This window comes from Suncus etruscus, chromosome 11 (genome assembly GCF_024139225.1).
Source record: "Suncus etruscus isolate mSunEtr1 chromosome 11, mSunEtr1.pri.cur, whole genome shotgun sequence".
In the NCBI taxonomy this organism is placed as follows: Eukaryota; Metazoa; Chordata; class Mammalia; order Eulipotyphla; family Soricidae; genus Suncus; species Suncus etruscus.
The window spans coordinates 74823328-74851074 of NC_064858.1; the positions used below are offsets into that span (position 1 = coordinate 74823328).

At 46.4% G+C, this 27747-nt stretch overlaps 1 protein-coding gene across 1 annotated transcript; it reads left to right on the forward strand.

The window, feature by feature from the left end:
• Positions 1-16369: 16369 nt before the first annotated feature.
• On the forward strand, positions 16370-26453 carry CCDC65 (coiled-coil domain containing 65). Its single transcript, XM_049783484.1, has 8 exons — positions 16370-16596; positions 19033-19200; positions 19846-20015; positions 22501-22639; positions 24800-24997; positions 25257-25475; positions 25584-25736; positions 26178-26453. Exons 1-8 carry the CDS (start codon positions 16465-16467, stop codon positions 26451-26453), a joined length of 1455 nt encoding a protein of 484 aa, XP_049639441.1. The 5' UTR covers positions 16370-16464.
• The last annotated feature ends 1294 nt before the right edge of the window (positions 26454-27747 follow it).

The window sequence follows — 27747 nt, forward strand, 5'->3', positions numbered from 1 at the left end:
TTCTGATGGTGCTTGGTGATAATATATGGTATTGAGGATCAACCCAGGTTGCTGCATATAAGTGCCTTACCTCTGATACTATATACCCAGCCCCAATTGTTTAGCATCATCTTTCTTTTCTTTCTTTCTTTCTTTCTTTCTTTCTCTTTCTTTTCTTTCTTTCTTTCTTTCTTCTTTCTTTCTTTCTTCTTTCTTTCTTTCTTTCTTTCTTTCTTTCTTTCTTTCTTTCTTTCTTTCTTTCTTTTCTTTCTTTCTTTTTCTTTTTCTCTTTCTTCTTTCTTTCTCTCTCTTCTTTCTTTCTCTCTCTTTCTTTCTCTCTCTCTCTTTCTCTCTCTCTTCTTTCTTTCTTTCTCTTTCTTTCTTTCTTTTTCTTTCTCTTCTTTCTTTTCTTTCTTTCTTTTCTTCTTTCCCTCCTCCCCCTCCTTCCCTCCCTCCCTCCCTCCTCCTCCTTCTTTCTTCTTCTTCTTCTTCTTCTTCTTCTTCTTCTTCTTCTTCTTCTTCTTCTTCTTCTTCTTCTTCTTCTTCTTCTTCTTCTTCTTCCTTCCTTCCTCCTCCTCCTCCCTCCTCCTCCTCCTCCTCCTCCTCCTCCTCCTCCTCCTCCTCCTCCTCTTCTTCTTCTTCTTCTTCTTCTTCTTCTTCTTCTTCTTCTTCTTCTTCTTCTTCTTCTTTTTTCTTCTTTCTTCTTCATTATTTGTTTTTTTTTTGGCCACACCATGACACTCAGGAGTTACTCCTGGCTATGTGCTCAGAAATCGCTCCTGGCTTGGGGACCATATGGGATGCCGGGGATTGAACCAAGGTCCATCTTAGGTCAGCTGCATGCAAGGCAAACGCCCTACTGCTGTGCCACCGCTCTGGCCCTCCAATTATTATTAATTTTTTTTTTTGGTTTTTTTTTTTGGGTCACACCCGGCGGTGCTCAGGGGTTACTCCTGGCTGTCTGCTCAGAAATAGCTCCTGGAAGGCACGGGGGACCATATGGGACACCGGGATTTGAACCAACCACCTTTGGTCCTGGATCGGCTGCTTGCAAGGCAAACACCGCTGTGCTATCTCTCCGGGCCCTATTTTTCTTAACTTAAAAACTTTCGTGGGCTATACCTGGCATTGCTTAGAGGCTAATCCAAGCTCTATGCTTGGGATTACTCCTAGCATTGCTTGAGATCATTTTCTATAAAGAATTGAATTGGGTCTCCTGTCTGCAAAGCATACACTTAATCTTTTTGTTTTGTTTTGTTTTTGGGTCACACCTGGTGATGCTCAGGGGTTACTCCTGGCTCTGTGCTCAGAAATCGCTCCTGGCAGACTTGGGGAACCAGATGGGATGCCAGGATTCGAACCACTATCTGTCCTGGGTCGATTGCGTGTAAGGCAAACACCTTACTGCTGTGCCATCTCTTCGGGCTCTATACTTAACTTTTTGACATTCTCTCCAAGTCCCACATTCAGTGGGGTCACTCCCAGCAATTTTCAGTGCTTACTCCTGTCTCTGTACCAAAAATAATTTCTGGGCCGGTGTGACCCAAAAACAAAACAAAAAAATAAAATTTTTGATGGGGATCTGGGGAGCTATATGCAATCCTGAGGCTCAAAATCTGATCAGCTGCTTACAAGGTAAAACTCCTTGCCCACTGTATTGTCTCTCTGGCTCCCAGATTAAATTTTATTTTGGTTTTTGGACCATGCCCAGAGTTGTTCAGGGCTTACTCCTGGCTCTGAACTCCTGGAGGGATTGGCGAACCATAAGAATGTCATTCCGGGGGCCGGGCGGTGGCGCTGGAGGTAAGGTGCCTGCCTTACCTGCGCTAGCCTAGGAGACGGACCGCGGTTCGATCCCCCGGCGTCCCATATGGTCCCCCAAGCCAGGAGCGACTTCTGAGCGCATAGCCAGGAGTAACCCCTGAGCGTTACCGGGTGTGGCCCAAAAACCAAAAAAAAAAAAAAAAAAAAAAAGAATGTCATTCCGGGCCCGGAGAGATAGCACAGCGGCGTTTGCCTTGCAAGCAGCCCATCCAGGACCAAAGGTGATTGGTTCGAATCCCAGTGTCCCATATGGTCCCCCGTGCCTGCCAGGAGCTATTTCTGAGCAGACAGCCAGGAGTAACCCCTGAGCACCGCCAGGTGTGGCCCAAAAACCAAAAAAAAAAAAAAGGTCATTCCATGGAACTTGGGTTGACTATATGCAAGGTTGCTGTCCTATCACTATGGCCCACAAATATTTTTTTTATTTCTTTTGTTTGTTTGTTTGTTTTGGGGCCACACCTGGTGACGCTCAGGGGTTACTCCTGGCTATGCACTCAGAAATTGCTCCTGGCTTGGGGGACCATATGGGACTCGGGGGATCAAACTGCAGTTTGTCCTAGGTTAACGTGTGCAAGGCAAAACACCCTACCACCTGCACCACTACTCCAGCCCCTAAATTCTTTTTTGTTTTTGTTTTTGGGCCACACCCTGTGATGCTCAGGGGTTTCTCCTGACTATGTGCTCAGAAATCACTCCTGGCTTGGGGGATCATATGGGATGCTGGGGATCAAACCGTGGCCTGTCCTAGGTTAGTGAATGCAAGGCAAATGCCTTACCGCTGTGCCACCACTCCTGCCCCACAAATTAAATTCTTAGCCTTGCTTTCCTCTCAGGAGGAAGCATAGCTTAATGGAGAACAGACAGTAGAGTCAGCCTGTCTTGTTTTATATGGTAAAACTATCTGTCAGTCACTATTTCTGTCACTATCTATCTGACCTTGACAAGTTACTTAATTGTATATGCTCCCCAGGTAGAAAATGAGAAGTGCCTATCTCTTAGGAGTGTTCTTAGTGCTTGTTAAGTCCTGGGGATGCAGTTAGTGGTATAATTCAGTCTTTGATTGTATGGGACCCTGGCTTCATTCCGGATGGAAGGAAGGAAGGAAGGAAGGAAGGAAGGAAGGAAGGAAGGAAGGAGGAAGGAAGGAAGGAAGGAAGGAAGGAGGAAGGAAGGAAGGAAGGAAGGTAGGAAGGAAGGAAGGAAGGAAGGAAGGAAGGGAGGAGAGGAAGGAAGGAAGGAGGAAGGAAGGAAGGAAGGAAGGAGGAAGGAAGGAAGGAAGGGAGGAAGGAAGGAAGGGAGGAAGGAAGGAAGGAAGGAAGGAAGGAAGGAAGGAAGGAAGGAAGGAAGGAAGGAGGAAGGAAGGAAGGAGGAAGGAAGAAGGAAGGGAGGAAGGAAGGAAGGGAGGAAGGAAGGAAGGAAGGAGGAAGGAAGGAAGGAAGGAGGAAGGAAGGAAGGAAGGAAGGAGGAAGGAAGGAAGGAGGAGGAAGGAAGGAAAGGAAGGAAGGAAGGAAGGAGGAAGGAAGGAAGGAAGGAAGGAGGAAGGAAGGAAGGAAGGAAGGAAGGAGGGAGGAAGGAAGGAAGGAAGGGAGGAAGAGGGAAGGAAGGAAGGAAGGAGGAAGGGAGGAAGGAAAGGAGGAGGAGGAAGGAAGGAGGAGGAAGGAAGGAGGAAGGAAGGAAGGAGGAAGGAAGGAAGGAGGAAGGAAGGAAGGAGGAAGGAAGGAAGGAGGAAGGAAGGAAGGAAGGAGGAAGGAAGGAAGGAGGAAGGAAGGAAGGAGGAAGGAAGGAAGGAGGAGGAAGGAAGGAAGGGGAAGGAAGGAAGGAAGGAAGGAGGAAGGAAGGAAGGAAGGAGGAAGGAAGGGGGGAAGGAGGAAGGAAGGAAAGGAGGGAGGAAGGAAGGAAGGAAGGAAGGAAGGAAGGAGGAAGGAAGGAAGGAAGGAGGAAGGAAGGAAGGAGGAAGGAAGGAAGGAAGGAGGAAGGAAGGAAGGAGGGAGGAAGGAAGGAAGGAAGGAAGGAGGAAGGAAGGAAGGAGGAAGGAAGAAAGGAAGGAAGGAAGGAGGAAGGAAGGAAGGAAGGAAGGAAGGAAGGAAGGAAGGAGGAAGGAAGGAAGGAGGAAGGAAGAAAGAAAGAGAAAGAAAGGAAGAAAGAAAGAAAGAAAAAGGAAGGAAGGAAGGAAGGAAGGAAGGAAAGAAAGAAAGAAAGAGAGAGAGAGAAAGAAAGAAAGAAAGAAAGAAAGAAAGAAAAGAAAGAAAGAAGAAAAGAAAAGAAAAGAATAAGAAAAGAAGAAAGAAAGAAAGAAAGAGTAAGAAAGAAAGAAAAGATAAGAAAAGAAAGAAAGAAAGAAAGAAAAAGGTCACCTGCAATAAATCATGGTAGCATCTCCTGCTTCCTGTCCTCCTCTAGTTGTACCCTTAGGCTTACCACAGAATACCAGAAGACAAAGTCACTGATCTTTTTATTTTTTAAGCCACTTTTCTTTCTCTACACCTGCTTTTCTTACTTATATTTTGGCCTTGGTGTTATTATTTTTGGTGGTAACAAGGAGTGCATCTAGGGCCTCATACACAGGCAGTACCTGTGTTCTACTCACCCTCAACATTCTTGCTTGCTTTTCTGACTTACTACATCTGTCCACAACTCTGGCACTTAAAAAGTAGGCAGAGGGGCCATAGAGATAGTATAGCAGATAAAACACTTGCTGTCACAAGTTCAATCCCCAGAATCCCATATGGTCCCCTGAACCCCCCAAATGAAGTCAGAAATAAACCCTGAGTACCACCAGGGATGGCCCCAAATAAAACAAAGTAGGCAGATCTGGGGAGAGAGCTAAAAACACCAGAATGTATGCTTGAATGTGGGAATGTCAGATTTAATCCCCAGCACTTCACATTCTCCTGAGCATAGCCAGGAGTGTCCCATAAGCACTCAACAGAAATAAACTCCTAAGTACCACTAGGTTTGTTTTTTTTTTTTTTTTTTAATAGAGGCTAGAGAGATAGTACAGAGGGTAGGGTGTTTGCCTACTATAAGGTCGACCCCGGTTCCCAATCCCAGCATCCCATATTGTAAAATCAATCAACCCATGCACTGTATCTCCAACCCTGGCGAAACGAGTCTGAATCAGGGTTGCTCATGAAATAATCCAAACCAGGTGAGGGTGAAGCACATGTAGTCTGGCTGTCTTCTACCTCTTATGGAGAGCAAGCTGCCTGCCAAAACTGCTGTTTTTATTGAGTACAGAAACCACTCCTGAGTGGGGCAGAAAGGACAGTATAAGGACAGATAGCTCAGGCTATCCTGAGCCAGTCCCACCCAAGTTTAGAAGACAATCTCTGTTATGGGATAAATCCAAGTTGTAAACAAACATACAAAGGAACCAGAGATGATCTTTATTTTAAGTAAAATAAGGTGTAACCTAACACTATATGGCTTCCTGAGCACTGCCAGGAATAATTCCTGAGTGCAGAACTGGGCATAACCCTTGAGCATTGCCAGGCGTGGCAGAGGGCCCGCAATGTAGTAGAGATAGGGACAGGGAGATAACTCAAAGGCCTGAAGTTCATGCTCTGCATGTGGAAGTCCCAGATTTGATTCCCAATGCCACATGGTCCCTCAAGCATTTCCTTAAGTAGGCCTTAAAAGTTTTTGTGTGGCCCTAAACTAAAAAGTAGACAGAACTGAACTTACTCTAGTCCAGTCCTATCAGAGCCGAACTGCCAGATATGGGCCCACGATGCTGGTGTCCACAGGGCTTTGCAGGCAAGACTCTTGACAAATATCTTAGTCGTATTAGAGAAGCCCAGGGCCCTATGACAATCCTGTAGGCCAGGAGAGAATGGAGAGACGGGTTTGGGACGAGGGTAAAGTCAGATAGAGGGCCAGGTAAAGTAAAAGGATACAGCCGAAAGTAGCCAAAGATCTGTCTAAATCAGGTAGAAAAGTCGCAGCCAGGGGTAGAAACTGTCCAACTGCTCCTTCAAATGTCTCTCCAAACTGCCAACTGCTCTTCATACCCGGGTCTTGGGGTTGGGCGGGTGTTATAGACTCAGCCAGCCAATCACAATTAGGGTCTTACTTAAAGGGGCAGACCCCTTTTATGGCTGGCTGGTGCTGGACGGTAGGACTAGACAGTCCTCTTCATTCTCAGCATGAAAGATGCTTCTAATTGTTCTCTCAGTTGAGGTGTGCTCATGAAGCCTCCCTCCTGTCTCCTTCCCCAGCCATTTTTAGAGACTGAAGGTACCCCTGAGTCCTATTTCCCAATCCCTGATCTGAAGACTGAGTTGAAAGTCCTTTCCACATATTCCCACACTACCCAAGGCTCTTTCCCAAACTTTACCCCTACACCAAAAGTACCAGTTTCCTTAATTGTGTCCTTGCGGGCACCAGTGGCTGCATCCTGAGGCCTACACTTGGCACCAATCTCATTTCTCACAGCTGTTTTCACTCATCCTACTCTTGGTATCTTGGCTGTTCTCTCCTCAGGGCTGGCCATGTGGCCAGATCCTACTCATTTTTTTCTTTTTAGGGGTGAAGGGTGAGAGGATAAAGGGGTTAGTTTCATATCTAGTGATAACTGGAGATGACTCTATGCTCAGAGATTACTCCTGGCAGTGTTCAGGGGACCAAGAAGTATTGAGGATTGAACTGGAGTTGGCAGCATACAAAATCACCTTAACTCCTGGACTATAGGGTTCTTTTATTTAAGCCTCAGTTTACCTGTTTCTTTTTCCAAAATGCCTCCCAGAAGGTCCCTAATCTAGATAGTTGTATCTCCAGAACCTGAATTTCTCTGATATGTGTTTAAGCTTCTGTTTACTTCTCCGTGTCTCCTTGTGTAAAGTTCAGGGTGGAAGATACTGCACTTACCTAATTTTCTACTGCATCTTCAGTACCCAGTACAGAACCTGTTGATTTAAATATAAGTATAAAGTATAAAGTCCACGTGTCGGGTGAGGCCGCCCCAGACACCATGCCGATTGTCTCATGTACCAGCAGTTCTGAAGATACATGATAACGGTAGAGAAATAATTCACAAGCAGTCAGTTAAGTTTCATCAGAGTCAGCTCGCTTTTATTCCAAGGCCCTGTTCACCATATGCAGCCTCTGCGCCATGTCTGCCTAACTCATGTCTTTCTCTCAGGAGATCTAGTCTGTCTCCCTTCCTGCTGCTCCTCTCACCTTCTAACAGACCTTTTATCTCCCTTATTCAGAACTGAAGACACATCCCAGGTGTGGGCGGGTCTGACCATCCAGGTGGAATTAATATCTCAAAAGGAAAATAGGTAAGGTGTGGTCCGGTCCCCCCATTCTAACCAGGTAACTTGATCTTACCTGCAAGACCCCGCCCATTCCTGGGAGGAGTCTTGGAAAGGTTAGATAAGGCTTTGACCAGAGAGGATTAAAGGCTTTTGGCCTTTTGGTCTTAGGCCAGGATGGAGAGGAATTGGCATTTACCTGAATGGAGAGCTATGGCTGAGAGAGAAGCGAGAATGCAGGGCTGAATGCATAAATGGTTAGCAGCCACATCTGTTGGCCAGGAGAATAAAAATGTTATCTCTCTGGAAGCCTGCCTGTGACTGAGTTCAATACCGTCCTTTCCTGGACCCAGACCCGCCGGTTAATGGGGGATGGAGCCACGTGGCCGGGGACTAAGAACAAAGGCCTCCATCCACCATCCAAGCCCATCTTAAGGACTGTTTGTTTTGCAACAGTAAGGGCCTTGGAGGAAGGCATATTTTACAAGAATCCATTAAAAAAAAACTGGGAGCATATGCCATGAGGTCCATAGATAATAGGGGTTCTTTTATTTATTTTTTTGGTTTTTGGGACACACCAGTTATGCTCAGAGGCTTCTGGCTCTTCGCTTTCTGCTTTCTGGCTCTTCGCTCAGAAATCTATCCTGGCTTGGGGGACCACATGGGACACCAGGCGATGAAACTGTGGTCCATCTTAGGTCAGCCTTGTGCAAGACAAATGCCCTACCGCTGCGCCATTGCTGCTCTGACCCAAATAATTAGGGTTCTTGAGGCCCTCCAATCTTATAACAAAGTAGATTGCAATACATTCTTTCTGGGAGAAAGTTGGTATTGGGGTGGGGACTTCTCAAGCTGGTTCGGGGAGCCTGGGTGTCACTCTGGCCATATCTGGCCAACCCAGCCAGATGGCTCTAAACTTAGGCCAGCTAAACACAGGGGCCAGGGAGATAGTACAGTGGGTAGGGCCTTTACCTTGCACACGGCTGAACCAGATTCAAGCCCTGGCATTCCATACAGTTCCCCTGAGCCTGCCAGGAATAATTTCTGAGCTCAGAGTCAGGAGTAACCCCCCTGAGCGCTGCGTGACCACCAGCACCCAAAAGGCTAAGTACCATTAAGTAGGCTTCTTGTCAACACTTGTCTTGATTGACTACCTCATCCAAAAATAAATAGACAATATGTTTCTGAATGAATGAGGAAACCTGAGTTAATTGTTAGTGTTTGCAAAGCATCAAGAACAAATACTCAAAAGAAAATTCAAAAAGGTAAAAAGTTGAAACTCCTCCCTCAGCGCGGTCTGAGCGAGGCCCAAAGCAAGCTGAAGCTCTCAAGCACCCACCACCACCCACCTCCGCTCCTGAAATCCGTCTTCTGCGCCTTGGCAGCAGAGTGGGCAGAAGATAATCCCGGGGAGAGAGAGCTGGGTGGACGTGGTGGAAGGAACGAAGAGCCCGTCCCTGGTGGCTTCGGCTCGGGGAGAGTCTGCCCCCTGCTGGCCACTCGCTGCCTCGCTCGCCCCGCCGCGTCCTGCGAGAAGTCCGGAGGGATATAGCACAGCGATAGGGCGTTTGCCTTGCATGCAGAAGGTCGGTGGTTCGAATCCCGGCATCCCATAGGGTCCCATAGGGTCCCCCGAGCGAGCCTGCTAGGAGCGATTTCTGGGCATAGAGCCAGGAGTAACCCCTGAGCGCTGCCAGGTGTGATCCAAAAACCAAAAAAATAAAATAAAATAATAAAGAAGTCCAGACCAGAAGGACTGGAGCGAAAGGCTGAGGCGATGGGCGCACCCCGACTCTCGTTCTCCTCCAGACGAGGTTGTGCAGGATCCGGCGTCGTCATGGAAACCTCAGCTCCCACCAAGCACGTCCCCGCAGCCCGCCAGGATGGCCACTAGAGCGATGGAGAAGAGATGTCAGGCGAGAAGAGAGGGGGAGAGACTGAGAGAGGAAGAACTGGGCAAAGAGAGGGTGTGAGAGGGGAAGTGAGGGAAGGAAGATGGGGTGCTTTCTGGGGTTATTGGGAAACCTCACAGCCTGTGAAGAGGAGCAGCTTCCTGCTCAGGGCCTCTGGTCAGTTCAAACCCGACTTACAGGTTTGACCTTTGTAGCCAGAATCAAAAAGCCACCCAGGTGCCTGACTACAGATGGATGGCTAAAGAAACTCTAGTCTATCTACACAAAGCCGTTAGGAAAAATGAAGTCATGAAATTGCTTATACAGGGTGAACGTGCAGAGTATTATGCTGACTGAAATGAGTCAGAGGGACAGGGATAAACAGAGAATCATTTCACTCATCTATGGGATATAGGGAAAATAAAAGACAGTGTGGGGATATACCAGAGACAAGAGATGAGAATTAGGAGGACCAATCCTTGGCAGGAAGCTTGCCACAAAGAATGAAGAATGCAGTTAGAGAAGGATCTGCTATGAAAGGGACATACATGACACCCCTTCGTTAACAGTAGTGCAAAGCATAGTTCAAATGAGAGAAAAAGTGTGTGTGTGTTAAGTAAAATGCAAGGCAAGCAGTGAAGAGGACATCAGGGAGGGTGAAAGGGAAACTGTTGACATTGGTGGCAGGACACAAGCACTGATGAAGGTTGTTATACTTTGTATGGCTGTAACTCAATCTTGAACAACTTTTGTTACCTCTCTCCCAAGGCCATACTAATGTCACCTAGATGGTCAGCTCCACTCACATGGGAGGGGCTGTTGTTGGGAATAGATAGGGGTTGGCTGGGGGGAGAAAGAGAGAGGCTGAAGCTGTCAGAATGGATGGAGGGCGACTGAAGGAGGTTGCTTAAAAAACTTAGTTTAGAGGCCATGTGATATGCACATGGCAGTTAGGTTCTTGAAATAAAGCTAGATTTCTCCTGAAACTTTAACTGACTGCCTGTAAAATCATTTCTTCGCTGTTATCCTGCTACCTAAAGACCTGCTGGCCAAAGGGTCTGCAGGCGCCAGGCTGAGCCGAGAGAGGCCTCACCACAACACTAGGACATTATAATTAATTAATAATTAATATAACAAGGGGCCAGAGAGGTGGCACTAGAGGTAAGGCATCTTGCCTTGCAAGCGCTAGCCTAGGATGGACCGAGGTTCGATTCCCCCGGTGTCCCATATGGTCCCCCAAGCCAGGGGTGATTTCTGAGCTCAGGAGTAACTCCTGAGGGTCAAATAGGTGTGGCCCCCCCCCAAAAAAAAACAAAAAAATTAATACAACAAGCTTTATCTGTGGGGATTAAAAGCACGACAAGCACCCTACCACCATGCTATTTCTCCAGCCCGAAAAGTTCTTGATTTTAAAGAGCACAGAACACTCATGTATTAGATTTTCTTTTTTGTCATATGTTTTTGATTCCTTCAATAGCCTTTTCTTAAGCTTTAAAATTGCTCTCTCTCTCCTCTCTCTCTCTCTCTCTCTCTCTCTCTCTCTCTCTCTCTCTTTCGTGGTTTTTGGGTCACATCCGGCAGTGCTCAGGGGTTACTCCTGGCTCCATGCTCAGAAATTGCTCCTGGCAGGCACGGGGGATCCTATAGGACGCCGGGATTCGAACCGATGACCTTCTGCATGGAAGGCAAACACCTTACCTCCATGCTACTCTCCGGCCCCTAAAATTGCTCTTTTTGTAGCTCTAAAATGTATTAGATTGTACATAGTGAATATATATATACACACATCATTCAAGTCAGAACCTGTTGAGAATAAAATAAAGAATAAATAAGTTTGGGTGACCATCAAAACAAGCCAAAAAAATTTTTTTTTCTTTCAGGGCCACAGTACAGCAGGGATGGTGTTTGCTTTGCATGCAGCCAACCTGGATTCAATCCCTGGCATCCCTTATGGCTATCTGAGCACCACTAGGAGTAATCCCTGAGTGCAGAGCCAAGAGTAATCCCCTCAGCATCACTGAGTGTGACCTGAAAACAAAAATAATAAAAAAAATTTTTCTTGGGGTACAGTGCTTAAAAGGAACATGTGATGCCAGGAATCATTTGCTATTGTTCAAGAAAGAAGTTTTTTTTTTTTAATTAATACTAATGCTGGAAGCCGGAGAGATAGCATGGAGGTAAGGCATTTGCCTTTCATGCAGGTGGTCATTCGTTTGAATCCCGGCCTCCCATATGGTCTCCCGAGCCTGCGGATCGATTTCTGAGCGTGGAGCCAGGAGTAACCCCTGAGCGATGCCGGGTGTGACCCAAAAACAAACAAACAAACAAAATTAATACTAATGCTGATTTTGTCTACAACTTCAGAAATATGAGGCCATCTAGCCTGCAAAATTAACAATATAGATGATGTCTCCATTCTGGTACCATAGGAAGACAGAAAATCTAAAGAGAACACACAAGGAAGATGATTTTGGAAATATGCAAATGGCAACAACACAAAATGGCTGACTCAAGCAACAAAGAACGTGAATCTCTGTTTAAGGAAAAATACTAGAGACAATAATAATGTAAAATGGTAAGAGAGTAGTTTACTTGAATAATTTGTTGTTTCTTGCAGTGTTTCTCTGCAACCTGATGAAAAACAACATTTTTTTTTTTTTTTGGTTTTTAGGCCACACCCGGTAACACTCAGGGGTTACTCCTGGCTATGCGCTCAGAAGTCGCTCCTGGCTTGGGGGACCATATGGGACACCGGGGGATCGAACCGCGGTCCGTCCAAGGCTAGCGCAGGCAAGGCAGGCACCTTACCTCTTGCGCCACCTCCCGGCCCCGAAAAACAACATTTTAAGGTATTAGATTTCTACAATAAATGGCACTGATGGTTTTGCTTAGGGGCTACTTCTGGCTATGCATCAGGAATTACTCCTTGTGGGCTTGGGGATAGAACCTGGGTTAGCTGCATGCAAGACATGCACTCTTCCCACTCTACTATCTCTCCAGCCCTCTTTTTTTTTTTTTTTTTTTTTTTTTTTTTTTTTTTTTTTGTTTTTGGGCCACACCCGTTTGACGCTCAGGGGTTACTCCTGGCTATGTGCTCAGAAATCGCCCCTGGCTTGGGGGGACCATATGGGACGCCGGGGGATCGAACCGCGGTCCGTTCCTTGGTAGCGCTTACAAGGCAGACACCTTATCTCTAGCGCCACCTTCCCGGCCCCCTCTCCAGCCCTCTTTTTATTATCTTTTTCTTTTTTTTTTTTTTTTTTTTGGTTTTTGGGCCACACCCGGTGATGCTCAGGGGTTACTCCTGGCTATGCACTCAGAAGTCGCTCCTGGTTTGGGGGACCATATGGGACACCGGGGGATCGAACTGTGGTCCGTCCTAGGCTAGCGCAGGCAAGGCAGGCACCTTACCTCTAGCGCCACCGCCCGGCCCCTATTATCTTTTTCTTTTTTTTTTTTTTTTTTTTTTTTTTGGTTTTTGGGCCACACCCGGTGACGCTCAGGGGTTACTCCTGGCTATGCGCTCAGAAGTCGCTCCTGGCTTGGGGGACCATATGGGGCGCCGGGGGATCGAACCGCGGTCCGTCTCCTAGGCTAGCGCAGGTAAGGCAGGCACCTTACCTCGAGCGCCACCGCCCGGCCCCACTATTATCTTTTTCTTAACTTTAAAACTTTATTATAAACCGGGGTTGGCGAGGTAGTGCTAGAGGTAAGGTGTCTGCCTTGCAAGCGCTAGCCAAGGAAGGACGGCGGTTCGATCCCCTGGCGTCCCATATGGTCCCCCCAAGCCAGGGACAATTTCTGAGCACTTAGCCAGGAGTAACCCCTGAGCATCAAACGGATGTGGCCCGAAAAACAAAAACAAAAAAAAAAAAACAACCAAAAAAAATCTTTAAAAAAAAACTATATTATGGGCCCAGAGAGATAGCACAGCGGCATTTGCCTTGCAAGCAGCTGATCCAGGACCAAAGGTGGTTGGTTCGAATCCCCGTGTCCCATATGGTCCCCCGTGCCTGCCAGGAGCTATTTCTGAGCAGACAGCCAGGAGTAACCCCTGAGCACCGCCGGGTGTGGCCAAAAAACCAAAAAAAAATTTTTTTTTTCTTGTGAGGACCTCCCCAGTAATGTTCAGAGGTCCTGTAACCACTTTACTGGGTTCAAAACCTGATACAAGGCTGCTCAGGTCCAGAGGTTGCAGGGGACTATGTGCTGCAAAGGAAGGGATGCAAAGTGCAACCCAGGAAGGGTTGTGAAATCCATCAAACAAATCAGATCCAGGGGCTTAAAGCACAGGAGGTTCTGTGCTTTTTTAGAGGAAATGGAGTCAGAATATGGAGATATGCTCTATTTCACCAAGGTATGTTGGCTCAGCAGGGGAAATGTCCTGAAAAGATTTTTTGAGTTGAGAGAAGAAGTGAAAGCCTTCATGGAGAAGGATGGGAATGCTGTTTCTGAGTTGAGTGATCACAAATGGCTCATGGACTTAGCTTTTCTTGTTGACATCACACATAAGCTGAGTGTACTAAATAAAATGTTACAAGGCCCGGGGCAGTTTATCAGTGCTGCCTATGACAACGTGAGAGCATTCTCCACAAAACTTGTGTTATGGAAATCCCAGCTCTCTCAGACAAACCTTTGCCATTTCCCAGCAGCATGCAAGGAACTTGTGGATACAGGCATACCATTCAGTGGTGAGAAATATGTTGATGCTATTTTTAAGCTACAGAAGGAATTTGATCACAGATTTGCAGACTTCAAAAAGCACAGAGCCACTTTCCAAATTTTTGTGGACCCCTTTTCCTTTGATGTGCAAGATGCCCCTCCTGTGCTTCAAATGGAGCTCATTGACCTGCAATGCAACTCTGATCTCAAAAAATGCAACTCTGATCTCAAAGCCAAGTTCAGGGAGATTAGTGGAAAAGCAGACATGCATGGGCAATTTTTAAGAGAATTTCCCCCAGCTTCCCTGAGCTTTCCCGAATGTTCAAGTGCACCATGTGCCTTTTTGGGAGCACATATTTGTGTGAAAAATTATTCTCCTCATTGAACTTCAATAAGTCAAAGTACAGGTATAGACCTAATGATGATCATCTTCAAGCCATCCTGAGGGTCTCAACTGCTTCCTCTCTAAAGTCAAATGTGGTTCAGATTTGTGAGAAGTGCTGTCAAGTCTCTGGTAGCAAGGAATAGGCAAAAGATGCCATGTTCAGAAGAACTGTTCATGATCTCACTCAATGTTCTATTCATGTTCAGAAGAAATAATTAAAACTATTAATAATCACTTTTGAGGACTTTTTTTTTTGTGAAATCCCTTATGCGGCCCTGCCTCACCTGGACTTTGCCTCCTGCGGCCCCCAGATAAATTGAGTTTGAGACCCCTGCTCTACACCAATCTCTGCTATCTCAGCAGATCCACCTCCACATCTCCCAAACATCCACATCTCTGGCATATGAGGCCAGGAGGACAGCTATACACACATCTGACATTGCTCAACTTACACCTCTTGTCACTTGAGTGAAGGTGGGCAGGAAAGGAAAAAAGCAACTCCCGGGGCCGGGCGGTGGCGCTAAAGGTAAGGTGCCTGCCTTGCCTGCGCTAGCCTTGGACGGACTGCGGTTTGATCCCCGGTGTCTCATATGGTCCCCCAAGCCAGGAGCAACTTCTGAGCGCATAGCCAGGAGTAACCCCTGAGCGTTACCGGGTGTGGCCCAAAAACCAAAAAAAAAAAAAAAAAAAAAAAGCAACTCCCAGTTTAAACCCTCAGAGACCCCAGGGGGCTAACTACAAAGATTCACACATAGCACAACAGGAGTACTGTGTTGATTTAATATAAAATATAATGTCTAATGTCCACGTGTCTGGGTGAGGCCTTTCTCTGCATGGCCCAACAAGCTCCCGGCACCTTCAGCCCCTTCAGTCTGAAGACACACGGTAGTAGCGGTGGAGAAATGATTTACAAGCAGTCAGGTGAAGTTTCATCGGAGTCAGCCAGCTTTGTTTCATGACATTTTCTCTGCCATGTGCCTTTCTGCTCTCCTTTCTTTCCCCAGCAGCTTTTCTTGCTGCTCTCCTCTGGCTCTGTGCTTTTTGCTGCCTCCTTCATCCCTTCCCAACCCCCAGCCAGACTCTTTCTTTTCTTTTTTCAAAATGGCCTGCCCACACCAGGTCTGGGTGGGTCTAATTCTCCAGATAGAATTGACATCAACAGGAAGCCCACGCAAGGGCCTTGGCAGAAGGTATACCTCACAGTAGAGCAAACTCAATGATGAAGACAGTAGAAACCCAAGCTCAATTAGTCAAAAAGTGGCCAGAGAGAGGGCACAGCAAGCGGCTGACCAGGGAGAACCCGGTGATTCCAGGTATCCCATATGGTTCCCCAGCTTGTCAGGGATGATTTCTGAGTGCAGAGCCAGGAGGACCCCTGAGCTCTGCTGGGTGTGGCCCAGAAACCAATCAATCAATGAATCAATCAATAAATAAAGTTTAAAAATAAAATAAAAGGGCCCGGAGAGATAGCACAGCGGCGTTTGCCTTGCAAGCAGCCGATCCAGAACCAAAGGTGGTTGGTTCGAATCCCGAATCCCGAATCCCGGTGTCCCATATGGTCCCCCGTGCCTGCCAGGAGCTATTTCTGAGCAGACAGCCAGGAGTAACCCCTGAGCACTGCCGGGTGTGGCCCAAAAACCAAAAAAATAAATAAATAAAATAAAATAAAAGTAACACAGAAAGCTCTACCAACCAGCTTTGTAAACTCTAAGAAAATTAATTACAGGGGCCGGAGAGATAGCATGGAGGTAAGGCATTTGCCTTGCATACAGGAGGACGGTGGTTCGAATCCCAGCATCCCATATGGTCCCCTGAGCCTGCCAGGGGCGATTTCTGAGCATAGAGCCAAGAGTAACCCCTGAATGTGCCGGGTATGACCCAAAAACCAAAACCAAACCAAAACAAAAAAAAGTAACATAAAGAATATGGTATGTAATATTGAAATCCCCAAGCAATTTAAAAGAGCCAGCATGAAAGTATATATAAAGCAAGTAAGGCATTACCTTGTACAGTCAACCTAGGTTCAATCACCAGCACTACATGTGATCCCCTAAACTCACAGGTGGTCCCCTAAGATCACTAAGAAAGGAGTCAGGAGGAAGGCCTCAGCACATGGCGGTGAAAGCATAGAATTTAACACTGTTCTAATCACATTACCTAAACTATATCAATAAGACATTCAGAGAGAAGGCGGGCCTGGGATGGTGGTGAAATGAGCCTCTCTGAAAATCTAAATGTCTTCCGGCCTGCAGAGGGCGCTTCACTCTAGGCCCTCTCTGACCCTCTCATCTCCATCCGCAAGATCCGTTGCTAGGAGACGGAGACGCAGTTTAAGGCCCGCAAACCCAGCCTTGCCTATTCCGGTTCAGAAGGCTCAATTCGGGAGGCGTTTTCCCTGTTAAAATAAACTGCCTCTGAGGTGCCTTCCGGCCGCCTAGGTCCTGCCAGGCAACCCGCCTCCGCAACGATGTCTAGGAAAGGGAGAAAGAGCAAGATGCCCCTTTCTGAAGAGGAGCAGCTGCTGCTTTATCAGCAGAAGTTACTCGAAGAGGAGGAGATGACCAAGAAGAAAGAGAGACTTCTGAGCCAGTTCTTGAAGGTGATGGCATTCTGCATTCTTCCCCGTTCACCTTGTGTGTGGCAGACTCTTATCAAGGTCTCTTTTCTTCAGAAATCTTGAGACCCAGATTTATTTCGACCTCCGATAGCATTGTTGTTTTTTTTTTTGGGCGGGGAGGAGCATCTCTGTGCAGCATGTCCGTATGAGCCCCTACATCAGAGCAGGACAGCTGTGCCTGCTTAAAAACTGGGATGCAGGGGCGAAAGCCAAACTGTAGCAGGATCCCCAGCAACCCGTATGGGGTTCAACCCCCAGAATTTCATATGAACCCAAGCACCACCAGGAATGATTCCTGAGTGCAGAGTCAGGATCACTGCTGGGTGTTGGCCCTTCACCCCTCTCCTCAAAAAAGAAAGGTATGCCATTTGTGGAATGTTTCTGAAATGTTTATTTAATCTTGTTGGGTTTTCTGTTTCTTTCATTCTTTCTTTGGGCCACACCTAGACGCACTCAGGGGTTACTCCTGGCTCTGTGCTCAGAAATCATTCCTGGCAGGATCGGGGAACAATATGGGATGCTGGGAATCAAACCCAGGTCCATCCTGGGTTGGCAGCATGCAAGGCAAATGCCCTACCTCTGTGCTATCACTCTGGCCCTGTTGTTGTTGTTGTTTTGAGGATGCACCTAGGGCTGGGAAGATCGTGGTGCAGAGGAATTGATCCTGAGTTTAATTTGTTCAGGTTATGACTGTAGTCAAGGCAAGTGGCCTATCTGCTGTACTATCATCCCAGCTTTATCCATTTGAGAATGTCATAGACTGTGCATACACAGACATACTCATATAGCCTACACAGTTCAGTATAGAAAGGCCCTACTATCCTATAGGTCACAGGGATGGTGAACAAGTTCGACACAAAGAGCCAAAATTTTAAACTGTGAGAGTCAGAGAACCACCCCACGCAGTGACCTGCCGAAACAGACAAACACTCACACAAAAGCATCTAATTTTAACAATAATCTATTAAACACATATTGCATTTTGCCATTTTGAGTGAGGGTAAAAATCCTGCAGTGATGGTGAGGGTGTGCTGCGTCCTCCACACTAAGAACTAACAGCAAGATGTGACCCAATATGTGACACACGGGTCCCCCGGCTTGATGGCCCATGCAGTTGTTTCCGAGGGATGGGAGATGCAGCAGCCTGGGGGCGGGACTATGCACTCAGAGATCTCTCCTCAGAGGTCCCTCCTCAGAAGCAGCAGAACAAAATCCAAACTTGGCAAAGAGCCACAGTATACAAAATAATGATAAGAGGCAAAGAGCTGCATTCATTTTGACTGGGAGCTGCCTGTTCGCCACCCCTGCTATAGGACCAACAAAGGATTAGTTTGCTTTTATTTATTTATTTATTTATTTATTTATTTATTTATTTATTGTTTTTTTTTTGGGCCACACCCTGTGGTGCTCAGGAGTTACTCCTGACTCTATGCTCAGAAATTGCTCCTGGCAGGCTCAAGGGACCATATGGGATGCGGGGATTCAAACTATGAGGAGCCTAGCTGATAAATCTAGAACATAAAGACACCTCAGTAATTCCTAATCTGGTCACCCACGTGACCAAAAGCGCCCATGCCTTGAGGACAAAGGAAATAGACAAATAAAGTAATTCAGAGCAGCCCAATATATCCAGCCAGAAAGAAAGATATACACTGTCTTTTTGCATGCAAGGCAAATGTCTTACCTCCACACTATCTCTCCGGCCCCTACTTTGCTCTTTGTCAAAGGAAAAGGTCTTGTGTGGCTTAAGATGCCATCAACATGGGGCCGGAGAGATAGCATGGAGGTAAGGCGTTTACCTTTCATGCAGAAGGTCATCGATTCGAATCCCGGCGTCCCATATGGTCCCCCGTGCCTGCCAGGAGCAATTTCTGAGCACGGAGCCAGGAAAAACCCCTGAGCACTGCTGGGTGTGACCCAAAAACCACAAAAAAAAAAAAATGCCATCAACACTGTTGAACAACCTGAAATTCTGATATTCCCTTTGAGGATGGGTCATTATAAACATTATCCTATACTATGTCTTCATCTGAAGAAAATTCTCCTTTCCACTCCTGGAAACCAAGGATCTATTATCTATCACTTCATTTCTTCTCCAAATAAGACTGGGATCTTCTGGGGCCAGAGCAATAGTACAGCAGATAGGCAATTGCCTTGCACATGGCATAGGTTCAATCCCCAGCATCCCACTATGGTTCCCTCAAACCACACCAGAAGTGATACCTGAATTCAGAATCAGAAATAAGCATTTAGCACTGTAAGTTGTGGCCAACAAACAAATAAAGGATCTCCCTAAGTGTTCAGATGCTTCCTCCAGAAAGATAAAGGGTAGATATCAGTTGATAAACTGTGATCTTAGCTGTACTGTACCATGGCTTCAGGGGGTCATACTAGAGGTTTACTTATTCCTTCCTACAGGACAAGCTGGCCAAGGAAGAACACAATAGTATTCTGAACCTTAGAAAGATTAACACACAGTGGAGAGCTGTCCTCCGTGAAGTCAAGACCAAAGAACTTCAAAAGGACATCCAGATCCTCAGCCAAACCTTTGAACGAGTGATAGACTGCAAGGATAGTGTCATCAAGGTAGACTGCCTCAGGGAATGCTTGAGTATGGTTGCTTCTTAATAGAATGAGTCTAATGAATAAGTAATTTTTTTTTTTTTGGTTTTTGGGTCACACCCGGCAGTGTTCAGGGGTTACTCCTGGCTGTCTGCTCAGAAATAGCTCCTGACAGGCACGGGGGACCATATGGGACACCGGGATTCGAACCAACCACCTTTGGTCCTGGATCAGATCTCTCCGGGCCCAGTAATTTCTTTTATCTCTTCATTTATTGATATATCTTTTGTATAAGCCCACTTAGCTATCTATCTCTCCAGATCAAGCATTCTTATTTATTTATTTTATTTACTTTTTCATTTTGTTTGTTTTTTGGTCACACCCAGCGCACTCAGGGGTTACTCCTGGCTCTGTCGCTCCTGGCAGGCATGAGAGACCATATGTGTTGCCGGGATTCGAATCACGGTCCATCCAGGATTGGCTGCATGCAAGGCAAATGCCCTACCACTGTGCTATTTCTCTGGCCCCCAAGAAACCTACTCTTGAGTCTGCTCTTAGAGCCAAAGAATTGACATTAGGAACTAGAGAAAACATTCAGTTCATGTTACCCAGGCAGCTGGATCGTATTATCTCACACAGAACAAAGTGGTGAATCTGTTTTCTGCCCAGTCTTTAGCTAAGGACCTGGTTGAGGCTGAGGAGCAGTATGCCCATGCCCTGCGTAGCCACTTGCACAATGTGGATCAGCTCTTGTTCCTGCAGAGAAGTCGGCTCAACCTGCTGGAGGAAAGTTACAACATGGAGCTCGAGGCCCTAACCAAGGAATTTGAATCAGAAAGGTCTGGAGAACTAAGGGTTATGGGGATGGATTCAGAGCCTGAAATGTGTCTGCCTGTAAAGACAGGTGGCCAGCACCCCACAGCACCCACCTTGAACAGGACAGGACTCCTGATAGCAAATATGCTACATTTCTTCTAATCTAATTCAAGCTTCCTACCTTTGCTTATTCCAAGTCCCTCTCTGTAACAACCTTACCACTCACTTTAAAGTGCCCGGCAGTGAAGGGATGGAAGGGAAACTTCTCAGTGTAATCTTTTGTACTTAAAAATAAATGTTGATGGGCCCGGAGAAATAGCACAGTGGCATTTGCCTTGCAAGCAGCCGATCCAGGACCAAAGGTGGTTGGCTCGAATCCCGGTGTCCCATATGGTCCCCCGTGCCTGCCAGGAGCTATTTCTGAGCAGACAGCCTGGAGTAACCCCTGAGCACCACCAGGTGTGGCCCCAAAAAACAAAAAACCAAATAAATAAATAAATAAATAAATAAATGTTGAGGGGCCGGCGAGGTGGCACTAGAGGTAAGGTGTCTGCCTTGCAAGCACTAGCCAAGGAAGGACTGCAGTTCGATCCCCCGGTGTCCCATATGGTCCCCCCAAGCCAGGGGTAATTTCTGAGCGCTTAGCCAGGAGTAACCCCTGAGCATCTAACAGGTGTGGCTCGAAAAAAAAAATAAAATAAATAAATAAACGTTGAGGGCCCAGAGAGATAGCACAGCGGCGTTTGCCTTGCAAGCAGCCGATCCAGGACCAAAGGTGGTTGGTTCGAATCCCGGTGTCCCATATGGTCCCCCGAGCCTGCCAGGAGCTATTTCTGAGCAGACAGCCAGGAGTAACCCTTGAGCACTGCCGGGTGTGGCCCAAAAACCAAAATAATAATAATAATAATAATAATAAATAAATGTTGATTAGGGCAGAAGTGATAGCACAGCAGTAGGGTATTTGCCTTGCATGCTGCTGACCAGGGATGGACCAGGTTTAATCACCAGCATCCTGAGCCTACCAGGAGCGATTTCTGAGTACAGAGGCAGAAGTAACCCTTGAGCATAGCCTGGTGTGGCCCAAAAACAAAACAAACAAACAAACAAAAAATAAATGTTGGTATCAACTAAAACCCAACTATAAACATGTTTGTAATCATGGTGCTTAAAGATATTATTAGGAAAAAAAATGTTGGTATCACAGGCCGGAGCGACAATTCAGCAGATAAGGTGTTTGCCTTGCATGCGGCTGACCCAGATTCGATCCCTCACATCTTATATGATTCCCCCAAGTACTTCCAGGAGTAATTCCTGAGTGCAAAGCCAGAAGTAACCCCTGAGCACTGCTGGGTGTAGCCCCCTCCCCCCCGCAAAAAAGATGGTATCATAAGAATGAAGCTTATGACCAAAGAAACAGACCAATTGTAGGGCTGTGGTGATAATACTATGCACTTGCCTTGCATGCAGCCAATCCAGGTTTAATCCCCTGACACTTTAAAGCTCCCTGAGCCCCACCCCTGAGCATCACTAGATTTGACCCAGAAAAAAGAAAAATAGAATACTTGGGGGGGAACTGTGTGGTTTGGGCCACACCCAACAATGCTCAATTACTCCTGGCTCTGCACTCAAGGATAACTCCTGGTGGAGTTTGGGATCATATAGGGTGCCTGGGATCAAACTGACATTGGCAGTGTCCATAAATGTCCTATTTGCTCTGCTTCAGCTCAAGATAAAATAGAGTTTGCCTTTGTGGGCTGAAGTAACAGTAGGGAGGGAGTTTGTTTTGCACGTGGCTGACCTGTGTTTAATCCCCAGTATTCCACATAGTCCCTTGAGCCTGCTAGGACTAATTTCTGAGCACAGAGCTAGGAGTAGCCCCTACGTGCTGTTTGACTGCAGTCAAATTGCCAGGTACAATTCCTGACACCATATTATTCCCTGAGCAGAGCTGAGTAGCCCCTGAATCATTTTTGACCTCCAACCTAACCCCTGTTCAACCCCCACAAAAGGATAAGGCTTGTCTCCTCTCCCCCCCCCCTTTTTTTTTTTTTTTGGTAAGAAGAGTTGGTTCCATACATCTAGTGAGATTTCTTTTTGGCTTGTTTTTTTGGGGGGTTTTGGGCCACAGGTACTCAGGGCTGGCCCTGAATGAGCTAGGAGAACCATATGTAGTGCAGGGAATTAAACTGGGTGTGTGCAAAGCAAGTGCACTGCTGATGTTTTGTCTCTCTGGCCCCTATATTCATCTAGTTTTACTGTAGTTGCTTTGTATTATCTAAATTAACCCATATGTAGGAACCGTTTGTCTTCTCTTTTATTTCTTTTTGGTTTTTGGATCACACCTGGCAGCACTCAGGGGTTACTCCTGGCTCTATGCTCAGAAATCACTCCTGGCAGGCTCGGGGGACCATATGGGATGCCCGGATTCAAACCACTGTCCTTCTGCATGCAAGGCAAATGCCCTACCTTCATGCTATCTTTCCAGCCCCTGTGTGTCTTCTCTTACAGGAAAATAATTCTTGACCAGCATGAGAAAGAGATTCACTATCTACAAGATGTCTACATGGCCATGGAGCAGAACTACATAGATTCTGAATATGAAAGCAAACTGGAGTTCCAGAGTATGTGGGATGATCTCAAAAACAAGGTACGGAGGCAACGAAATAGTTCACAGCACTGGGGCCCAGGCCTGGCAGCAGATGGCCTGAAGTTTGAATCCCAATGCCATATAGTCACTTAAAGCACTGTTGGATGTAGCCCTGGTAGCCCTCAGAACCAACAGCGAAGTCCCAAAACAAAACAAAACAAAGGCAAAGAGAGAAGAGGGAAGGAGCTGAAAGATAAATCAGAGGAAATCTATTCTTCTAGCACTAGAAGAGATAACTGAGCCACAAGTAAATAAAATGCCTATTGCCATGATAGGTACTCCTACTCTTTTTACAATTTATGAAAACTTGGTCAAGTAGTAACACTGTTCTAGAAGGTAAAGGAAATGCATTTTAGAGCCAAAGAGCCTGGGGCCTAAGAGATAGCACAGTGGTAAGGCATTTGCCTTAGACGCAGAAGTACGGTGGTTTGGTGGTTCAAATCCCGGCATCCCATATGGTCCCCCCCAAGCCTGCCAGGAGCGATTTCTGAGCATAGAGCCAGGAGGAACCCCTAATTGAGCACTGCCGGGTGTGACCCAAATTAAAAAAAAGAAAAAGAAGAAGTTAGAGCCAAAGAACATGAAGGATATCATCTGACTTCACTTTGATTTGTAGCAATTAAGGAAGTAAAATGAACTACAAAGCCAGGACTCCTGCCTGGGAACGTTAGACCCCAAGTTCTGCTTTTCTTTAATTTCTCATTTTTCCTTTTCTTTTTATGGTGCCAGCCTCTCTCTACCATACCACAGGTTACAAAGTTAGTAGTCTGCATGGGACTGAAATAGTGGTGCAGTGGTAGGGCGTTTGCCTTGCATGTGCTAACCTAGGACCGACCTTGGTTCATTCCCTGGTGTCCCATATGGTCCCCCACGCCAGGAGCGATTTCTGAGTGCATAGCCAGGAGTAACCCCGGAGCATCACTGGGTGTATGCTCCCTGCAAAAAAAAAAAAACAAAAAAACCCAAAAAAACAAGGTTAGTAGCCTGCAGGCTTAGTTTAGGATAATGGGGTTGTTTTGATTGTGCCCTGATTATTTTTAATAATAGTCTTTCCATATTTCAAAATTGGGAAATTGTACACAAGAATCCAATTTTTTCAGTTCCTTGAAAACTACAAGGATGGGGTGGGGAAGAAAGAGAGCTGGAGTGCACACTTTTGTGTGGAAGACCCAGGTTCCATTTTTAGCAGAAATGGTTCCCCAAGCACCAGAGGGAGCAACCTCCAAGCACCTTACAGAGTAGTATTTGACCACACGATGTGGTTCAAAAATCAAATAAATAAAAAAAACCCCAACAACTTAAAGATATGGCAACACTGGGCCACATTTCCCAGTAGGGGTATTCAGGTGAAGCTAGGCAACTGTGCCCACTGCCATCCCTACCTTCCCCTCAAGTTTGCCACAGGCCCCATCTATTCTACAGTACTTATCATTAATATACATAGTCTTTATTGGCTTTTTTTGTGTGTGTGTGTGGTGTTTGGGTCACACCCGGCAGTGCTCAGGGGTTATTCCTGGCTCAAGGCTCAGAAATTGCTCCTGGCAGGCACGGGGGATCATATGGGACACCGGGATTCCAACTGATGACCTCCTGCATGAAAGGCAAACGCCTTACCTCCATACTATCTCTCCGGCCCCTATTGGCTTTTTTTGTTCTGTTTTGTTTTGCTTTTGTTTTGGGGCCATACCTCATTATGCTCTAGGGTTAATCCTGGCTATGCAATAAAGACTTACTCTTGGTGGTGCTTGGGGGACCATAAAGGATGCCAGGGATCAAATTTAAGTCAATTGTGTGCAAGGCAAGCATTCTACCCACTGTGCTATCTATCTAGCCCCTTTGTAGGCATTTTATTTATTTATTTTTGGTTTTGGGATCACACCTGGCAGTGCTCAGGGGTTACTCCTGGCTCTATGCTCAGAAATCACTCCTGGCAGGCTCAGGGGGACCATATGGAATGCTGGGATTCAAACCACTGTCTTTCTGCATGCAAGGCGAAAGCTCTACCTCCATGCTATCTCTTTGGCTCCCTTCGTAGGCATTTTTATTAGTGATCCCTGCACTAGACTGTACTAAAAACAAGAAAAGGGAAGTTGCTGGTGAAAGTAAAAGGGCACTAATAGGGTAAGGTTGAACACTGGCTATGTGAGGGTCTCTCCTTAGAATTTAGAAGAGAAGCACTTTCTAAGACTGAAGCTGGAGAATATAGTGGAGGATCTCTGGAGACAGTTCCAGGAAGCACTCAAGCATTACACCGAGTCCACCGAAGACCGGAAGGTTGCCTTTGAGACTCTGAGGGCAAAGGATGAGAAGAGCTCCAAAGAGATAGACGCACAGATGAAAAAAATACAGAAACTACAGGTAAGTGCAGGCAACCAAAACCCCTATTGTTTGTTGTTGTTGTTGTTGTGTGTTGTTTTGGTTTGCTTTTATGTGTGTATATTTCACAACTCCTATTTTAACTGCCCCATTATCCTTCATTCATGTTTCCAGTTCTTACTGGGCTTCAGTGGCTGGGGACTGGTGCGCTTTGATCTCCATTCCCAGACAACCCATACCTGTCATATCTGTCTCTGAAGATCCTGAGCTAGTCAAGTGTTTTGCCTGCTTGTTCCTCTAGGACTCTATACTAATTTTGAAAGGCAAGATCCTGTTGCACAGTCGTGAAAGTGAAGAACAGAATCAGCTCATTCGTAATGACAAGCAGCTGATCCTTGTACAACTAAGAAAACTTAAGGCCCAAAAGACTAGGGCCAGGGCAATATCAAAGGAAAACTTAGTCAAACTCACCCTGGAAAGTAATGCCACCCTCAATGCCTTGAGAAAGAGTGTTGATAAGGTAATCAATGGGAGAGGGCACTCAGAACAAAATCAAGAAAATTGGGCATCTGCATATTTCAAGAGGTTCATCCTTTCCTACTAAAGCATCTCTTCCCATATTTAACAGGGTGAAAAGATCCTTAAACTTGCTGAAATATGCAGAAAATTTGAAACAGAGGAAGAAAAAGTGCTGCCTTTTTATTCATCAATATTGAGTCCTGAGGAGCAAGAAAAGATAGAAAAACTTAATGAAGTGGAACTTACTGAGGATCTGGCAAAGGTAAGGTTCCTCAAGTAGAAAAACTTAATGAAGTGGAACTTACTGAGGATCTGGCAAAGGTAAGGTTCCTCAAGTCCGGAGGTAGGGGGTAGCAGGCTCATGGTTATTTTCTCCTTCCTTCCTTCCTTCCTTCCTTCCTTCCTTCCTTCCTTCCTTCCTTCCTTCCTTCCTTCCTTCCTTCCTTCCTTCCTTCCTTCCTTCCTTCCTTCCTTCCAAGGGGGTTTGGTTTTTGGGTCACACCCGGCAGCGCTCAGGGGTTACTCCTGGATCTATGCTCAGAAATCGCCCCTGGCAGGCACAGGGGACCATATGGGATGCCAGGATTCGAACCACCGTCCTTCTGCATGAAAGGCAAACGCCTAATCTCCATGCTATCTCTCCAGCCCTCCATGGTTATTTTCTAATTCTAACACATGCTACTCTCATTAACTAAATCTCCAGATCATGGGGGACTACGAAGGGATGCAGAATTTCTGGAAAAGATTTAACAAAGTGAAACTAGAGCAGATGAGCCTCCAATGCAGACACACACAGCTGTTGGACATCAATAGGAAGCTTCGGGAGATGCTCAAGCAGTACCTGGATGGCATCTCTGTGAGTGATGAAGTACTGAGCCAGCTCAACCCACTCTTCATCGTCAACTATCGAAGCAATTTACCCCAGCCTCTGTCCTTACCTACAATCAAACCAGGTAACAGAAACCCTCCACCCACTTAACCTGACCACATTGCCTCTTGTATCCTGTGAGAGAAGAGGAAACCTCTTTTCAGAGAATTTTCTGAGACCTGAGATCTTAGCAATTAAAAAGTTCTGCTGGTTTTTATGAGCTCCTCTTATGCTATCTTGGACACAAAGCAGAACCATCTACTTGAGAACACTAGAAACATTGCAGCACTGGCAATGGAGAAAACAAACTCAGCAGCTACAAGGAGACTCACTGCACAGTGAAGTGTAGTTCATCAGTTTTGCTGGGAAAACTTTCCAGGACCATAAGCTCCTCTGGGGAGATTCAAGAGTAGATTCTTGGGCTAATTAGGACAGAAAGAGGAGGCAAGAAGGATCAGTAATCCAGAACCTCCAATACTCCCAGGCCTAGCAAGATCCAATTCAGAACATTCTCTCCCCAGTCCTCTATCTCTTCCCTAATTAAAAATGAGTGTTGGGGCCCGGAGAGATAACAGTGGTGTTTGCCTTGCAAGCAGCCGATCCAGGACCAAAGGTGGTTGGTTTGAATCCCGGTGTCCCATGTGGTCCCCCGTGCCTGCCAGGAACTATTTCTGAGCAGACAGCCAGGAGTAACCCCTGAGCACTGCCGGGTGTGGCCCCTCCCCAAAAAATGAGTGTTGGGGGGCTGGAGTGATAGCACTCCATGCCTTGCATGCAATCAACCTGGGTTCGATCCTCAACATCCCATATGGTCCCTTGAACTTGCCAGGTGAGGCCTAAAAGCCGAGAAAAAGTCTTGGGCCACAATGATAGTACAATAAGTAGGACACTTGCCTTGCAGGCAGCCGACCCAGTACCGGGTCGCTTTGATTCCCAGTGTACCTCAAAGGTCCCAGAAGTACCACCAGGAGTAATTCCTGACTGCAGAGTGGGAAATAAGTCCTGAGCATTGGCAAGTGTTGCACAAAAACCAGAAAACAAAACAAAAATAGAAGTCTGGTATGAAAAAATGACTCCTTCGGCTGGAGCACAGGCTTTGCACACAGGAGGCTGAGTCTGATTCCTGGTACCACCTGGTCCCTCAAGTTCCACTAAGAGTGACCTCTAATTTCTGAGCATACAGCCAGGAGTAACCCCTGAGCGCTGACAGGTGTGACCCAAAAACAAAAAACAAACAAAACAAAACAAAAAAGGGGGCCGAAGAGATAGCAGGAAGGTAAGGCGTTTGCCTTGCACGCAGAAGGTCATTGGTTTGAATCCCGGCATCCCATATGGTCCCCTCAGCCTGCCAGGAGCGATTTCTGAGCATAGATCCAGGAGTAACCCCTGAGCACTGCCGGGTGTT

Excerpts from the sequence above, each read along its gene's own strand:
- CCDC65 (XM_049783484.1), top strand. The coding sequence starts at position 16,465 with ATGTCTAGGAAAGGGAGAAAGAGCAAGATGCCCCTTTCTGAAGAGGAG. Across the intron at positions 20,016-22,500 it reads AAGGAATTTGAATCAGAAAG|GAAAATAATTCTTGACCAGC; the intron begins GTCTGGAGAACT and ends CTTCTCTTACAG. Across the intron at positions 24,998-25,256 it reads AAAAAATACAGAAACTACAG|GACTCTATACTAATTTTGAA; the intron begins GTAAGTGCAGGC and ends TTGTTCCTCTAG.